The sequence below is a fragment of the Henckelia pumila genome, chromosome 4 (genome assembly GCF_033568475.1).
Source record: "Henckelia pumila isolate YLH828 chromosome 4, ASM3356847v2, whole genome shotgun sequence".
Classification (NCBI taxonomy): Eukaryota; Viridiplantae; Streptophyta; class Magnoliopsida; order Lamiales; family Gesneriaceae; genus Henckelia; species Henckelia pumila.
In genome coordinates, this window is record NC_133123.1 from 7,118,025 (window position 1) to 7,136,038 (window position 18,014).

The window sequence follows — 18,014 nt, forward strand, 5'->3', positions numbered from 1 at the left end:
TATGAATAATATTATTTATAAGAGTAATATAGTAATTTAAATTCAATGATTTGATTGATGTAAGATAAATAATTAATGATTTGATTGATGTAAAATAAATATTTAATAGATGAATAAATAATATAACGAGAAGAACGCAGAATTGAATATGATAAGTTGTACAAGTACTAATTATACTTGTACCAATGGTGCTTTGAATTAAAGTCATGACGTATCATTAAAGTTTTGTATATTCAGGATTTCATTAAAAAAAAAAAAAGAGAAGAAGAAGAGAAAAATCAAACTTCTCACGAAATATTTCCTTTTACTTAGAAATTAGAATTACTTTCATATTTAATATTTTATAATATTATATATAATCTATTTAGTCAACCTCGTGACAAATTATACGAAAACGAGGTACCAAAGTGCGAAAATGACATAAGTATATTTTGAGAGGACGCCTATTTTGGATATTTAATTTAATGCCGTCAAGTAACCTAGCTCATAAAATACACAAGTTTCGATTTTTATTTTTTTATAAAATAAAAAATAAAATTGGAGTTAATTATTGGCGAAAGCAAAACAAACTTAGGTAGTGTTTGGAAGAGCTTCTTAGAAGCACTTATCAGCTTGTTCGTTAACAAAAGTTTAAAATTTTGTGAAATTTTGTTAATAAAAAGCTGAGAAATACTTTTAAAAAGCTCTTTCAAACACTACCTTACACGGTCCCGATTCCCGACTATCCCCATAGTCATCTATCACGTTAGAGAAGCTACTCTGCTTACAAAGGCAATATTTTGGATAGCTTATATGAATAATTTCTATGCTGAAGTTAAGGATGAAGCCACCCTATGAATTAGGATAGGCTCAAGCACCATCCATTTAAAAATAAATAAAAATTAGTAGTTTTAAATTTTAAAAAAAATATTTCAGCCCCATGTAAAAAAAAATTTAAAAATAGAACACTCCATTACATTTTTTTAGAGTCACTCCGATCATTATATTTTATGGTTGGTTTATTATTGTTGGTTTTGAAGTAATGCGATTATTTGACAACTCTAAAATTTGTCGAATATTTAGTTGCGATGAGATTGATTTATGATACATATAAATTTTCAAGTTTGGATTTTTACCCTAAAGACTATTGTTGCGAAATTTAGAAAAAATAATTAATTGATTGAAAATTGAAATATTTGAGAATTATTAATTTGCAATTATCATTCAGCTTGTATTGCGATTTTTCTAATCCGAATATCTGATAATTCAATAATTATGAAATTTGAAAAGTGACCATTTATTGTAGATTTTTTGGACGATTGAAATTTTTTATTTCGGTATTTTAGAAAATGAAAAAAATAAAATTTTAAAAGTTATTTTAAACCGGAAGAGCATATATCGATATATCATGGGTAGACATCAATTAGAGTCTAGGGTGAGCAGAAAATACCAATTTTAATCGAAATAACCTACCGAGTTGAATTCATCTGAAAAATCGGTTCATCTTATTCAGAAGTCCGGTTTTAGATTTTAAAAATATTGGTTAGGTCACTTCGATTTCGGATTTTAGCATAATAGTTTTGTTTACTGAACAAATCTAACATTTATTAAAAAAAAGTTAATATAATTAAATTTTATAATAAAAATTTATTGAACAATCGAAATAGACTTGAAAATATATTTTTTATTAAATAATTTAAATTTATATAATTCAATTTCTAACTACAATTTTTGAAGTAAAACTTGATTTTTTTTAAAAAAAATTTTTAAAATATCGAGATCGCTTAATTTGGTTACTGATCAAAATAATAGCTAGATTCTTTTTGTTTGATTTTTTCGTCTTCGTAGTAAAGTTCGATCAGTTCTTTTTATTGAAAAAAGGTGAATTCGATTTTAGAAAGTTCGTTCAATTCGATTTTAATTGAGTTTTCACCCATATATTGTGTAATGTAGGGACGGAGCCAATTTCAGGTACTTTTGAATCCCGGCTCCACCCCTATCTGAAGTACTTTTTATAAACTCTTCCAAAATATATCCTTATACTTATACTGCCTCGCTTTGAGACGAAAATCCAAATTGAAGTCAAGCATCTCTTTTATTGAAAAAAAATTATGTCATTACGCAGCTTTGGAGCAAAAACGCATTATTTGAAAAAATAAATGTCTTTTACTTTTTATTTGAATTTTTTTCTTTTACATGAACTCGCGCTTAGCTAATTTGTTTTGACGTGATTAAATAAAATACGAATGCAACATGTTAAAATGTTTTAGATTGGTGAGAAGTTTAAAAAAATTTGGTGGCCCGTGAATCTCAAATCAACATGTGTAATACCGAAAGGCGGGTATGCTTATCAACATGTCCCCTCGCTATCGTCCACACTCCACACGCACATGTTGTCGTGTTCAATTAGTACATGACAATCCATGATGATGATATATATGACCATAATTTTTGTGATATCGTTTTAAAGGTAATTTTGTTATATTGATTTTTTTATTCTAATCATACAAAAGTATTATTATTTATATATAAAATATTATTTTTTTTACTCCATATATGAATCGAATTGATTCATAGTACGTACATATAAATATATATGTGAAATCGTCAGACATACTTATGAGGTAAGAGCCATTACGATTTCACAACTATTTCAAAATCTAGTCCGATCGATAAAAATATTATATACTTATATATATAATGTTATTTTATTATAGTAGATACATTTTAATTACCTGTTTTTTTATTAATTGTCGAATTTTGAGATGAAATTACGATTATATCATAACTCAATTTCCAATAAAAATAAAATTATTAGGCGGATTAATTATTTTGTATGACATCTTTTTTTATCTATTAGGCATTTTATTATTTACGAAAACAACATTCACTTTGTTCTTGTGATCTTTTTTATTTACGAAAATGTCATTCATCTTGCTTTTTTTAGTTTTGCCATTTATTTTTTATTTTTTAAAATTTTCATTAAAAAAAGCTTTATAAGGACGCACACATGCATCAAAATACCAGTACTACATTGTATTAAAAACTTGAACGAACAATCTTTGGTGAAACATTTTTAAAGTACCGAAAATACCCTATCAAACTATCAAAATCTAACATTTTGCAAATATTCCTATAAAATCACAAAAATATCACATTTTTATTTAATAAAAATTTATCATAAAAATATATTTGAATAAATTTGTAACTTATCTATATGACTATATCTAACTTATCTTATCCACTTTCAAAAATCTCTAAAATTTATATAAAAAATATTTATGTATCTTAACATATATATATGCATATTATTAAATTTTTAGACGTCACTCGTAAAAAACATGTAGAAAATAATAGATTTGAAAATAACAAAACATTTATGAATTTTCGATAATTATTCCAACTGCGGTGTCAATACTCAATAGACAATAAGCATAACAAGGTATTAGTAATTATTATATATTAGCCATTGTGCACACACTTTTGCGTGTATAACGAAATATATAAAATGAATGAGACATAAAATTTTAAAAATTATGAAACGCGTGTATATAATAAAATTTTTAAAAGTGCAATACAAATTACCATTAATAAAAAACATGTAGTGGTGGAGAAAGTGGGTATAGTGAGTTTTGAGATATATGAAAGAACTGACATGTGTCTTGCTTAAATTTTATTTGGAGGTGCGAGTTTTCAAAAGTGAGGTAAATGAATTTCAACATAGGTAAATGAATTTCCATCCGAAAAGACATATGTAATTCTTATTGTTAGAGATGAGTAATTAAGTCCTAACACATAAAAAATCAAATAAGTTATTTTAAGGGATGTAGCTATTGAGCTCGTTTGGATTTCATAAACATTTTTTTTTGAAAAAATGTTTTTTTAAGCTATAATTTTTTGTTTTTGAAAAAACTCTAGATTTGACTTAAAAAAGTGTTTTTAAAGCACTTAAATAACTATCCAAATACCTTACAAACCAAAAAAACACTTTTTTTCTTTAGAAAAAAATGTTTTTTTGGTTTGGCTTTTGATACCAAACGGGGTCATTATCTATTCTATCTATTCTATATTATAATGCATAAGTATCCTAGAAAACTGTTTTTGGTACTTTTAATGGATGTACTAAAATGCCCCTACTAGTAGTAAGCTAAATTAAAGGAATTAAGAAGGTAAAACTAATATTTTTAAATTTCAAAAAATCACGTTTCTTTACATAAGCCTGATTTCACCTTTTTCCCATATTTTTTTTTATTTTATTTTTGACATTGGCATTTTCATTCAAAATCAAATTTGAAGTTCATGTTATAAGTAGAATTAATATCAAGGTATTGACATCCAATATTTATATATTATATCCGGCTGCTAGTAATATAAAAAGAAGGAAGATAATATATATCATATATAACTCGTGAAACAAGTTTGTTCAAAGCTTCTATTTGAATAACATCTAGTAATATAAAAAGAAGGAAGATAATATATATCATATATAACTCGTGAAACAAGTTTGTTCAAAGCTTCTATTTGAATAACATCCAAAATGCATATCAACACTCCAAAAACTTGGGCCCGTTTTTGTTTGAGCAGTGAATTCAATTCAACAATTATTGATTGATTTCAAAAAATAAAAAATAAAAAAACCAACAATTATTGTACTTATATATGCTTTATTCGGAGTACACCTAGTCAAAATATATACATACATATATATATATATATGCTTTACTCGAAGTACCTTTTTTCAAAATTTCCAACCAACCAATAATGTTATTTCAGAGAATCTTTTTGTTTTTAGGAATTCAGAGAATCATCTACTATTCAGTATAAGATTATTTTACAAAACAATTAATTTATTTTTTACTTCCATCATCATCACTAATTTTTCATGCATCATCATTTTTTCGCATAAGACTTATTTTATGATTGTTTATAATTATAATAACTAGGGGTTGAAAAAAATAGTGGATTCTAATTGTATTGATAAATTTTATGGGACAATGTCTACATAAATAGGATCTAATTTACCCGTAATTAGTAATAATCTAAGATTAGTTATTTAGATTATAAAAAAGAAGAAGATTAACTATTTAATTTGATTTAATATATATATATATTTTGTGGGAACCCGCAGCCGCTATCTTTCGGTGCGCTCTGGGTAAACTTCGGACTAACGCAATAGCCTGCAAACTACGCTAGTCAGGTAAACTACACTGGGCAAACCCTGTGTAACAGACTAGTCCAAGAAAGTGTTGGCAGAGGAAATCGAACTCCTGAACTCTAGCCAATAATTTATCTACTCCACTAACTTGGACACTCCATAAGAACAATATATATATTTTTTTGTTTCTATAAAATGTAGTGATAAAACTTTAAAAACCTCCCACCATCATGGTGGTGTCTTTCTCTTGACATGTAACCCAATAAAGCTAAACAAGATTTGCTTTTGATAATTACCCCAGACGCACAAACCCCTCGTTTCATTTTTTTTTGAGCCACTAAAAAATAAAAATAAAATCAGGGTGACCTTTTTTTAATATTTTTATCACAATAATGATCAGAATATGTATTTTATTTGTTTACAACTAAAGTCGTCGATTTATTCACCAAATTTATGCGATAACATTGCAAATCAAGTATGATATGCGTGTTAAATTAGATCATACATATACAAATACGGTTCCAAAGAAAGACCTAAAGGAGAATTTTTATCAATACATGTAGGTTCCACTATTTTTTTAATGGATCCCATATATTTTGATAAATTTTCACTATTAGATTCACTATTAAGACGGTGCCTGTACAGGTAGAGTGAAATTTTATGATATGAAATTAATATTTTTAAAGATATTTTTAGAATAAACTAACTTTTTTGTTCATTTCATTGTTAAAAAATAAATAATGTCATTTTTGGATTCTGTCAATGCTACTACGTGGCTGTCTATGTGCTATATCTACCGGCTCTTCTTTTTTTGCATGCGATATGCTCACATTACGAAAACATTTCACGTACAAAAAAATTAAGTCATTGAATCTTCATGCAAACACTACCTGAATAAAGGTAGCATCGACCCTTTCCATTTTTTGACTGCTGCACGTGAAGGAGTAATTATTACAGAGATTAGAATATTAGACTGTATTTATTTCGATTGAAATGTTTGAGCCAAATTTAAATATAAAATTCAAGCATTATATATTTTAAGTTTATAATATTATATATATTTTCAGACTTCATATCTTTATTAACCTTAATATATCTTTACTATACATAAATCTCATAGAAAAACTATATTGGGTCATTTTAATGTATTTTCAAATTTATCTTTTTATCAGTCTTCTAAGATGTTTAATAATGAATGTCCAAAAAAGTAAATTTTTTTATTCAAAAACTTCCTACATTTTATTACACTATCCCCATTATCCTAACCACTATCACATTATTCTAATATTTAAACAAAAATTATAATTAAATTCAAGTTCATAAAATAATATTTAATTTCAAATAATATATATTTTATGCGTTGCATGTGCTCCGTGTACTAATATACAATAAATATAAATATATTTAAAATAAACTAAAAAAATGAAATTCGAATCAGAAGATTGGGACGAGGGAATATAATCACCCGATGATTCAGCGTATTAAGAAGGAAATGGGCTCCAATCACGACACAAAAAGGAGATCAACGGTTGCCATTAGTTCAAACCCTCAATCAACCGTCGATTTCTCTCCCACGTAGCCCTTTTAATTTAATTTTCATTTATTTAAACTGTAACGAGTCCAGTCATTTTCTTCTGCACCCACCAAGCTATATATAAGTACCCTCGAGAATTCGTCGTTTCTCTGTCGATTTCCCTCTCCTTCTCTTTCACGCACAACCCATGGTTCAATCTCCAGAATTACCGTTTGAGCTTTGATCCCCTGTAAAATTTTAAGCACATTGTTCGGAAACACGTTTGATTCTGAAATCTGTGTTTTATTTGGAAGTTCCTGAGGAATATTCAATTTCAACTTGTGATTGTATTATTTTGTTGATTTATTGTGCTTGGTTGTTGTTGTGCTGGTTGAAGGAAAAGGGCGGATTCGAATCCGTGTTTGAATGCTGTTAACGTTAATTTTCGGGTGATTTGAGCTGGTTCGGTGACTTGAATTTGTTGTCTTCGAGTAGTTTCGAGGAAGCAGCTTTGCCGAGAGGAATTTCGGGGAAGCTATTGGTGATTTTGGTTTTCATTTGACGTTTGAAACGGAGATCTGATTTGGAGCTTAGCCTTTGATGAAGGAGATGGTGCTTGGCTTTTAAGGAAGTGATGAGAAATGTTTGTTTGTATGTGTTCTTCAACTTTCTTGAATGCGATCATGTAGTTCTGCTCACACGTTAAATTGTTCTCAATATTGAGTGTGCATGTCGTTTTGATTTATTTTTCAGGGTGTCTGTTTCTTATCTTTCTTTTCTCTTCTATTTATTCGCTGTGGCCGCATATGCCTAATCTCTGAGTGGGTATTATGATATTTGTCGATAAAGAATCGAAACAAGGCAAGCAACCCAAAGATAATCTTTATTTTAAGTTATCATCTGGGTCGAAGTTGTGTTTGACTTTGTTTGATGATGGACGAATCCAAACGTGATTTAAACTGTCATGGCTGGACCTTGAGTAGCTTGATGTTTTTACATGTGTTTTACAATTATTCGCTTGAGCATCAAGGACTGAGTCTCAAACATCTTTGGTTAATTGTGTACTATGAAGTGAATACAGAAAAAAAGTTTAAATTCTTGAGTTGTTTTTTCGTCTTTGCAGGAATGATTTCACCTGCGAGCTGAATTAAGTTTGTTTTGCTTTTAGCTATTTGAGAACTACAGTTTGCGAAATTTGAACGTTGGTTGAAATGGGGTTTGACTTTGGAACTCTGCGAGGGACGAAGAATGTGTTGCTAACCTCTGATCACACTTCAGTGGTCTCGATTTCCTTATTTGTCACACTCCTGTGTGCATGTATTGTGATTGGTCATCTTTTGGAGGAACATAGATGGATCAATGAATCTATCACTGCACTTCTTATTGTAAGTATATGTGTGCAGAATGACAATTTTTATTTCAATTGTGATTTTATTCTTCAGTTGTATTTGGCATTTGGGTGATTACAACTTATTTAATATGATAGGGAGTAGGCACCGGAGTTGTGATTCTCCTGATAAGTGGTGGGAAGAGCTCGCATCTTTTGGTTTTCAGTGAGGATCTTTTCTTCTTCTATCTCCTCCCGCCAATTATTTTCAATGCCGGGTACGTCACTTATTTTCAACTAAGTTCTTGTTTAGGAAAAACAATCTCACTTCTGTCTTTTGATAGCCCTTGACATTTACTTTGCAATCTTAGGTTTCAACAAATCCATGCGTTTATTTGTATTTGGAACCATGGTTTTGTCCATTGGTCCTCTTGTTCCATAAAAGCAGTGGCCTGATGTTTTCCCTGTTTTGGTATAGATTATGAGGGTATTATGAGATGATGAGTTCAATTTTAGCATGATATATAATCAACATAATGGTAAAAATTATTAGAGATTTGCCTTGAATTTTGTTTACACAGAACTCAAATTTCCTCTGAGTCGCACTATTTTTCGTATCAGCGTTGTAAAACATGGTATGCAAAATTATAAGGTGTATTTAAGACAGAATCACAAAATATTTAATACTTACATCTGGTTGAGACTCTTTTTCCTGGATCAAATCTTTCTGCTGATAGTCTTACCCTGGAAGTCTCATCTGTTTTGCTATTTGAGTGGGAGTGATTAATGCTACCGTTCTTTTGAGGCTTCCCAAATTTATGCTGTGCTTTTTAGGTGTAGCTGTACTTATCAAATGCAAAGCATCTGAATCAATATAAGATATTCTGTGTTTGGTTTAAGCGAAATTTGAGATTAACGAAATATCGATTTCTTGAGTTCCATTCCCTTTCCTCAATCTTTCATCAGGTTTGAGGTCATCTGGTTGACACTCTTTTCCTGGATCAAATCTTTCTGCCGAAAGTCTTACCCGGGAAGTCTGAACAGTGTTTTGCTATTTGAGTGGGAGTGACTAATTTTACCGTTCTTTTGAGGCTTCCAATGAGGCTTTCCAAATTATGCTAAGTTTTTTTAGGTGTAGCTGTACTTATCAAATGCAAAGCATCTGAATCAATATAAGATATTTTGTGTTTGGTATAAGCGAAATGTGAGATTAACAAAATACCGATTCTTGAGTTCCATTCCCTTTCCTCAATCTTTCATCAGGTTTCAGGTTAAGAAGAAACAGTTCTTTCGCAATTTCATGACTATAATGCTGTTTGGAGCACTGGGCACCTTGATATCCTTCATAATCATATCACTGGGTATTGTTTTGTACTTTAGTTTATTCAATTGATGTGTAGCCCATGTTACTAACGAGAATTATTATCGCCTCTTATGTAGATTTAAGTCAGTTTTGTTTGATGTTTTTGGTCCTTGCATCAGCCATTTACTGTTTTCTCTTTTGGTTTGTGTTGGAGAACTAAACCTCTTCAGCAAGAACAAGAAAACTTATTTCACCATGTCGATTAGCACTGATAATCAAAAGTAGATGGGCCACATAAAGCATAGATTACTAAAAATCCAGTATTTGTACTCAAAATCTTGGCATTCTATGTTTTGAGTTTCCTTTCTTACCTTTTCTACTTTTTAGTTGTTCAATTGGCACACAGATGAGAAACATGCAGGTTGCATATATGTGTCCTCATTATTCAATTTCAATTTGATAATTCCGTCCTACTGTACGTTCTGATTTTCTGAATGTTGCTATATATGCCACAAAACCGAACAAACTATTTTCAAATTGGGAAAACAATAACCATGAGCAATTTACTTAAACTATCTATCTCTTTCATCCCAATACTCGATTTTTATTTAGATGAGAAAGAAATTCGGAATTAAAGTTTTTTCAATATTACTCAATAAGTATGTGCTCAATGCTCATTCTTTCATGTCACACTTCTTTAATTTGTAAAATGCAAATAATTCTGCTCTTACATCCCCTACATCTTGTGGCAGGCTCTATTTTCTTTTTCCGGAAATTGGATGTCGACCTTGCTATTGGGGATTATCTTGGTATCTCCGTTATTATTGCTTTCAATATGCGTGACATTTATTTCTGCTTTGAAAAAACTGTATATGCTTCTCATTTCAGCAATTGGAGCAATTTTTGCCGCAACGGATTCAGTTTGTACGTTGCAGGTAGACTAAGCAGCCTTTGCCATTGAAATTTCCCAAAAACCTTTCTTCTATCTTGATGCATTATATCTACTGCTGCAGGTGCTAAACCAAGATGAGACACCGTTACTCTACAGTTTAGTATTTGGGGAAGGAGTTGTCAATGATGCCACATCTGTGGTGCTTTTCAATGCTGTCCAGAACTTTGACCTGTCTAATATCAATGCTGCTGTAGCTTTGCAGCTAATTGGAAACTTTTTTTATTTGTTTGTCACAAGCACTGTCTTGGGAGTTGTCGTACGTTGCTCCCTCTCTTTCTCTTGGTCGGGGACTTGGGATCTCATATGTTAGCTTTTTAGATATTTTGAAAGTAATCATTGGATTTGTGTACTGCTGCAGGCTGGATTGTTAAGTGCATACATTATTAAGAAGCTCTACTTTGGAAGGTTTGTGACAATTTCTTCCCTGTGAACGTCCTTTTTCACAATACAACTGAAATTGAAATTTATCTCTGAGTACTTGAGAACTACTGTTGCTGAAGATTCTAAAAGATCTCCAAAAACAGACATCTGAATGAAGTATTTAACACCTGTGCACATTCACACACAGCTGTTTTTCATGAGATTATTATTCATTGTGATTAAATAATGTGATATTCTTCCATAAGTCTATCGGTAGTTCAATATAATATAGAAATGTTGAGATTAAGATCAGTTGATAGCCTCATTGCCCTAGCCAGTAGTGCTCTCTGAACTCCATGATTGTTTTTCTGATCAACTGCAGCCATTCCACTGACCGTGAGGTTTCCATCATGATGCTTATGGCTTACCTTTCATACATGTTGGCTGAAGTAAGTCTTTCTTATATTTGTAAGAAACTTTGTGAACTTGGCATTCTCTTATTAAGTGATTCGTAAGACTGAACCATCTTTTCGACCTTATGTATCCTGCAGTTATTCTATTTAAGCGGCATCCTCACTGTGTTCTTTTGTGGGATTGTGATGTCACACTACACCTGGCATAATGTCACTGAGAACTCGAGAGTTACCACCAAGTATGATAATTGTTTTACAATTAGAGCCACTTGCAAGAAATTATTGCTTATTCTAAATCCTATTGCCATTAAAATTGCTACATTTCATACAAAATTTTATGATGTACATATTCAACAATTTACAGGCACACATTTGCTACACTCTCATTTGTTGCTGAGATATTCATATTTCTTTATGTTGGCATGGATGCTCTAGACATTGAGAAATGGAGAGTTGTAAGTAACAGGTATGGTGCGTGTGTTCTACTGCAAGTTGATGCATATGCAAGCACAACAAGCATTCTTCAACGTAACAGTATCATAGAGATGTGCAATACATCTGTAATTTATGTCTCGCTTAACTGCAAATTTCATAACTTTCATATATCGGACTTTTTTCAGTCCTAAAACATCAGTTTCAGTTAGTGCAACACTACTGGGATTGACCATGGTTGGAAGAGCAGCCTTTGTTTTCCCTTTATCGTTCCTGTCTAACTTGACCAAGAAGTCTCCAGATGAGAGAATTGATTTTAAGCAGCAAGTAAGAATAATTGTTAATGGCGTGCAAAACCTTTAGTCAGTTCACTATTGAATAATTTTGTCCATTGCGACTGCAGATTACGATATGGTGGGCTGGTCTTATGCGAGGTGCTGTGTCCATGGCTCTCGCTTACAACCAGGTGAAGTTGCAGCTCAGTCCACTTCTATTGCCCTGTGTGGGGGCATCCAAAGGAATATATGTCAACCATTTTTTTCGTGTGTGTGCAGTTTACTAGGGCAGGCTACACACAATTACGAGGGAATGCAATTTTCATCACAAGTACCATAACGGTGGTGCTTTTCAGCACTGTGGTAAGATAACTGATGCTTCTGAAAAGCAAACAAAATAGAACTTAATTATGAAATATGTGCAATTTTTTTTACTTTGGGGAAGTTTTATTTTACCAATCACACAGAGACAATTGATATTCCTCCCTTGCCGTTAATTTACATGATCTCTATAAGTTGACTTCATGCAAGTTGTATGGTATAATCATGCAGGTTTTCGGGCTGATGACGAAGCCTCTTGTAAGGCTATTAATGCCATCTACAAAACAACTGACTAGAACGGTTTCTTCAGAGCCAGGCACCCCAAAATCCTTGATCATTCCTCTTCTAGGCGAAAGTCAAGATTCTGAAGCTGATCTATTCATTGGCAACAGAAAAGCTTCAGAATCCCATCAAGGTGGCAAGACCTTACTCCATCCAAGCAGTTTAAAGATGCTACTTACAACCCCAACTCGTACAGTCCACTACTATTGGAGAAAATTTGACAACGCATTCATGCGTCCTGTTTTTGGTGGCCGTGGTTTTGTTCCATACGTTCCAGGCTCACCAATCGAACAAAGCATCCATCTTCTGCAAGGTGAAGAATAATCATGTTGTGATAAATTTTATTTGCATCGTGCTTGCTTTGTCGCACATGATCAGTTTTGAGCTTTAGGACGATTATTTTGTTCATGTGGAGTGGAGGAGGAGGAGAGGTGTCTATATAATTGGAATAGGTGACAAGATTAGCTTCATTTGTTGTGATATAGTTTTGAAGTCTGTGATTGAGTCGAGAAGGGAGGATGAGAGGAATGTCCTTGCCAGCTTTTTAAAGGAACGCCAAACCGGTGTGCATTTTTTGTTAGCAGCAATCCAATGGTTGAGATTAGTATTCTGTATATGTATATTGTTCTCAATTTATGTGGTATGTGTAATCAAAGTGTTATCGGGCATTCTTTGTGGATATTGATGTCTTTTGAATAGAGCTTAATTATTATACAGCTTGACGATTATCGAGTTTAGACTTCATATCATAGTTATTTAGGGCGCAAGGCGCACAAATGCGCTAGCGTGCTCTGGAGCCTGAGGCGCAAGGCGAAGCGCACGCTTTATCGAAGTAAAGCGTATTAGCCATAAATTTTATAATTCCTCATATATAAAGTGATGTATGCTATAATTTTACATAAATTAGATATAATTCACAAAAATATCAAACAATAGAAATAAAACATTAAGTAATATATAACCTGGCTTAAATCATAAGTGCATGACTAAAGAAAAACTTGAATAGTACAAACTTCAATCATCTAAAACGCAATAGTAAGTCATAAGTGCATAGCATAAGTATAATAAGGTTGCGTAATTCCATGCCAGATCTTTTCGAATGTTTGCTGTTTCAAAATTCGGCATTTTTCGGCAAGAATAAGCTTTAGAAGAGATAAAAGGTGAAGGAGAATGTTAATGACATGATATGAATTGAAAAACAGGAAGCAGTAACCAAGAGGAATAGGAAAAACGAAAAAGAGAAGGGCTGTGGTTGCCTTCTAAGGTTACCTGATTTTAATCAATAGAAATCAGAAAACAAAAGTTGTTTTGGGCAGTTTTCTTTCCTTTCTAATATTCAGAAAATTGTGAAACTATAATTGAAAGCAGAAAGATTGAGGGAGATGTAGAGACTATTGCGCCGTTAACATGCATGGAGGCTTTTTTATTATTAAATAAAAGTGGGTTTTAGTTATTGGGCTTAAAACTTGGTTGGACTAGGGTTTTTTGCTAATTAAAAATCTAAATTGCGTGCAGCAGGAGTGAAGCGCTCGCTTGTGCGCTTCTCTACTGCTGTGCGACTCTGCATAGGCGCGCGCCTAAGGCGCGCCTGTTGCAATACATGCGCCTGGGTCAGTACCCAGGCGCAATGGGTGCGCCTGTCGCCTAGGCGCAGCCAGGCGACCGCTTTTAATAACTATGCTTCATATAACTACTTGAGCTCTCCAAATTTCCGGTTAAAACTACCATTTGTCTCGCCAATATCTGAACAGTAAGTAGCAGCCATGAAGTTGAAAAGCTCGACTCCAGATGGCCTTATTTTTACTCGCATCTTTTTTACGTTCTCGTGTGGCCATCACTTGTTCAAGAATAAAGAAACTACCTTTGTACCTAATTGATCCTTAAAACTTTTACGAAACCACTCAAGTAAGTTTGTAACATTGGTACAATTATGTCAATAAAAGAAACCATTTAATCTACCATATGTAAATATATATACCAAATTAATTTTGTATATCAAGAAGTCATACAACATTTAGTGCGATCACAATATCCCAAGAGGAAAACGAAGGTCTCCCCCCTTTGTTTCTCCTTTTATACTTGATGATAGAAGTCAGTACTTTATACATTCTTATTCCAAGATTTAGAGTAAAGACACTAGCCCTATATCCGGATCATTGCATGCAAGCACAATGACAGACTAATCAGCATGGCCATGCAGACAAATTGTAGAGGAAAACCAACTCGAACATTTCTTCCACCACCCTTTCCTTGAGATCGCCTGGAAACGGAAGGAAGAAAAACCATAATAACCGAAACCGACCAATACTTGCAAGTTGCAACTTGCAAGCATTAGAAGCAAATTTCTCAGTTTGTCCTAGATTAGATAAGGAATGTATGTAGATTCACCAACCAATTCTGCCCTCAGTGTTTCCTTCTCGTGGACGGTACGCATATTTTCTTCTAGCAATGTCATAATGCTGCACTCAGCCTGTAAGAATGACAAAAGATAAGATTCATCAGCTGAGTAAATCTAGACATGTGAATGATGCAAAGCCTGTATTCAAAACGGGAAAATCACTTTGTTTTACTGATTTCTACCACGCAGAGTTCGTATATATGGCTACAGTCTATGCCGCGCATTCTTAAAAGATATGACACTCTTTTACAACAATATGGAGCCAAATTCAGATACGGTGTGATGAATAATAACCTTTGCTAGCTTGAAATGCAAAACACTAAGCTTCAGCTTTAACTCCTCGACATCGTCTGGAAGTAGCAGCTTTGTCAGTTCCACGTCGTTAACTTGTTTTGATTCCTCATCCTTGGTGGGAAAAATCTTTGCTGATATCGATTCCGTGTTACAAGCCATCTTGGTTCCCCCGACTTTCTTATTTAGCTGCATCCAAGAGACAGACGGCTTGATAACCCGATCGGGTTCAGGAAGCAAACGCTATGTATTCTAATTAGAAGTATGTTCAAATAACGGCAGCATTCTTAAAATTCGAGTTCAAAGTTCGGAGCCAGAAAAGTAGTCATCGGTACTTTTTGGGATAAAGTATCACGAGAGGCTTCTTTCTTCAGAATTCCGAGGCAAGGTAGCTTCTGTGACGAATCCGGTGCACTGGTGAGAACAACCCTGATCTTGGTCTCTTCAACATATTTTTTACTCTCTTTGACAAACTGCAAGAATGATAAAGAACACGAATAAGAAAATAACAATGGCAATCCGCCGACTTAGCCGATGGTTCGACATGCAAGGAAAAGGAAATGAGTACAGACAACAATTCAAAGTTGAGTGTGGCTGCTTATCTACCATGCTAGGAACAATCTCCTCTTCTGTGGTGCCAAATGGTACCACTGTGCTCTGAATCAAGAACTTGTCCTTACATAGCATCTCAGGGGGAGCATTTTTCTCGGCTTTCTTGGTAACTGCATCAGAGAAAGCCATCAGAAACTCTCTTAACACGCAGCAAATGTAATGGTATTTGCAACGTGATGTGTCCAAAATCGATGAAAATAATCAACAGGTATCTACGTTTCGGATCCATAAACAAGTGTCCCTGAAAGAAACTAAATACTTACACATCTAGATATGTTGCAAGGGAAATGATGAAGTATTGGAAGAGCAAGGAAAGAGAATAAAATACCGGTGAAATCACATGTCGAGTTTGGCTTGACTATGCCTCGGTTTGGCCTCACACCGTACTTCTTGGGTGATGTTGTCTTCACCTGGAAAAAAGATCGTATGGACAATTCATCGAAACATTCATCACAGCAGCATAAAGAAAAGATACAAGTACAGGGTCGGAAACAACGCGACCTTGAAAGCAACATACTGCTCCGTGACATTGGTAAGGTGACCACCACATGAAATATCTTTCTTCACCTCAACTTAAAAGACCAAAGAGTGTTGGAGAGAAGCAAGTTCAGATACAAGATATAATCAGGATTTAGCAATCTCAACTGGTTAATGAGACACCACCCTGGTATCAATAGATCCAACGACTCAAATTTTTTCGGTCACATGGGATTCATGCCTTTTCAGGTGAACCCCCCACGTATCCAGAAGAATTCAAGCCTTTGCCAGGGTAGCTTGAACTCGAGGATTCTTGATTTTTTTTTTTTAAGTGGTTAACTCAACCATTTCAAAAAAGGTAAACAACACAAAAACTAGTTTAAACAGATTATAGACACAAACTTAGACTCAGAACTGTTTTTCACAAATATCAGGAGGTGATAAAGCAATGAACAAGTTCTTGAACAAATAACAGAAACAGAAAACGTAGCTCGGTTGCATGCGGATCGAGAATTGAGGATTTTTTTTTTTGGTTTTCATTTTGAGTGAAGAAAGAAACATTAGTTAGGAAACTAATACAATTTCAAGGCCATCAAAAGATTTAAAAAGTAGCAGTAAGCAGTTGCATTCTTTCACTCACATACGAATTTAAGTTCACTAGGTAAAATCTCCAGTAGCTGAGGATTCATAATTCTTCAAACCTGAAATAACATGCAAAATCCAACTGACCTTAATTTAAAGCAATGACCACTCGAAGGAAAAAATAAAAATAAAAACTCAAAGCAATAACATTATCAGTTTATTTTGATTCATTTTCTTCACTGCTGAATAGAACAAACAAACCTTGACATTTTAATTACAACCAGAGGTCCAAAACAAAGACAAAACTTACAAATTCTCTTCACAGGCTGAAACCCGAAAGGCGTAGCGTTAAAATACAGCTAAAGTGGACTAAAAAACAGTAATCCATGACAATTAACCCCAAAATTTCAATATTCCACTCCCAAAAAACGCTAACCATTCACTCGGTGTATTGGCCGTTCAGTTGTTTAGAGACTCATTCACATGATCTAATAGTGCTAAGATACAGAGATAATTACTCGGGTGAAGGTAGACTAATTCTATCAAAAGCTACGACACACTTTTTATGGGACACTTTTATAAATAGTTTCGAAGTCCAAAGTATTCTGAAACAACAGCGGAATCAACGCAGTAGACAACGTCCATGAGTACGATCCTCACAAAAATATCAATCACAGCATGAATTTATACTTTTGGAACCATCATAACTCACACAAAATCGAACGTGAAAAACTAGAAGAAACTAATTAATTGAACTTACAGGTGTTAAGATGCTGCACAACAGCACAAACCAGAATCCGATCATTCAAATTCGAGTAAAATCAGAAGAAACCTGTTGAAATCCAGAGAGACAACGAAGAATCAGATAGCTAGTAAATCAAGGATATGCAAAAGCATACCATTTTTTACATTCAAAAAAGTCTTGACTTACAAAATGCTTAATTTAGTCAACTTGTAGCAAATACACCGAAATTATTCGAGCATTAATCAATCATAAATATATTCATTGACAATATTGTTTGTTGCAAAAAATAAAATAAGATACAAACAAAAGAACGATAACAACAAGAACAACATGAGGAGAATTTGAACACAGCTCGGAGCATCACTCACAAAGTCTTTAATTCTCACATTGCATAGAAGATGAAGTCTCAGTAGCATTAATTTATCATCAAAGTACGCACTCAAGTGCCTCTAGACTGCGCATGAGATGATGAGATTCAAGATTCGATTTGTATATATATACAAGGCGCCGTTTGGTTTGATAGTATAAGTAATCCATAAATAAATAATATAATATAAATTAAAAATAAATAAGAAAAAATAGTTAATACACTATTTA

The 18,014-nt window shown here is 33.1% G+C and overlaps 2 protein-coding genes across 8 annotated transcripts; one reads left to right on the top strand and one right to left on the bottom strand.

The window, feature by feature from the left end:
• Nucleotides 1-6,787: 6,787 nt before the first annotated feature.
• LOC140867801 (sodium/hydrogen exchanger 2-like) lies at nt 6,788-13,026 on the top strand. 5 transcript variants are annotated; one of them, XM_073272857.1, is made up of 15 exons: nt 6,788-7,298; nt 7,771-8,032; nt 8,134-8,252; nt 9,238-9,335; nt 10,030-10,086; nt 10,166-10,212; nt 10,291-10,485; nt 10,588-10,634; nt 10,972-11,038; nt 11,141-11,241; nt 11,367-11,468; nt 11,623-11,761; nt 11,838-11,900; nt 11,989-12,072; nt 12,262-13,026. In XM_073272857.1, exons 2-15 carry the CDS (start codon nt 7,859-7,861, stop codon nt 12,634-12,636), a joined length of 1,668 nt encoding a protein of 555 aa, XP_073128958.1. In that variant the 5' UTR covers nt 6,788-7,298; nt 7,771-7,858; the 3' UTR covers nt 12,637-13,026. The 5 variants fall into 5 exon arrangements, with proteins under 5 accessions (XP_073128958.1, XP_073128959.1, XP_073128960.1 ...); XM_073272858.1 differs by having other exon boundaries at nt 7,816-8,032; XM_073272859.1 differs by lacking the exon at nt 10,291-10,485.
• A 1,258-nt stretch (nt 13,027-14,284) lies between these two features.
• Nucleotides 14,285-17,875, bottom strand: LOC140867803 (vesicle-associated protein 2-2-like). Of its 3 annotated transcripts, none has more exons than XM_073272862.1 (10): nt 17,786-17,875; nt 17,433-17,504; nt 16,731-16,791; nt 16,115-16,185; nt 15,942-16,023; nt 15,608-15,723; nt 15,337-15,474; nt 15,005-15,190; nt 14,705-14,782; nt 14,285-14,572 (listed from the first exon to the last, which is right to left on the bottom strand). In XM_073272862.1, exons 3-10 carry the CDS (start codon nt 16,777-16,779, stop codon nt 14,492-14,494), a joined length of 801 nt encoding a protein of 266 aa, XP_073128963.1. In that variant the 5' UTR covers nt 16,780-16,791; nt 17,433-17,504; nt 17,786-17,875; the 3' UTR covers nt 14,285-14,491. The 3 variants fall into 3 exon arrangements, with proteins under 3 accessions (XP_073128963.1, XP_073128965.1, XP_073128964.1); XM_073272864.1 differs by having other exon boundaries at nt 17,804-17,863; XM_073272863.1 differs by lacking the exon at nt 17,786-17,875 and adding an exon at nt 17,604-17,675.
• Nucleotides 17,876-18,014: the final 139 nt, after the last annotated feature.

Bases quoted from the DNA above. Each gene is read 5' to 3' on its own strand.
- LOC140867801 (XM_073272857.1), top strand. From the start codon at position 7,859: ATGGGGTTTGACTTTGGAACTCTGCGAGGGACGAAGAATGTGTTGCTA. The intron at 10,087-10,165 runs GTATCTCCGTTA...TTCTCATTTCAG, and splicing joins TGCTATTGGGGATTATCTTG to CAATTGGAGCAATTTTTGCC. The intron at 10,486-10,587 runs GTACGTTGCTCC...GTACTGCTGCAG, and splicing joins GCACTGTCTTGGGAGTTGTC to GCTGGATTGTTAAGTGCATA.
- LOC140867803 (XM_073272862.1), bottom strand. From the start codon at position 16,779: ATGAATCCTCAGCTACTGGAGATTTTACCTAGTGAACTTAAATTCGTA. The intron at 16,186-16,730 runs GTGAGTGAAAGA...TGGTCTTTTAAG, and splicing joins TAGTGAACTTAAATTCGTAT to TTGAGGTGAAGAAAGATATT. The intron at 16,024-16,114 runs GTCGCGTTGTTT...TCTTTTTTCCAG, and splicing joins AGCAGTATGTTGCTTTCAAG to GTGAAGACAACATCACCCAA.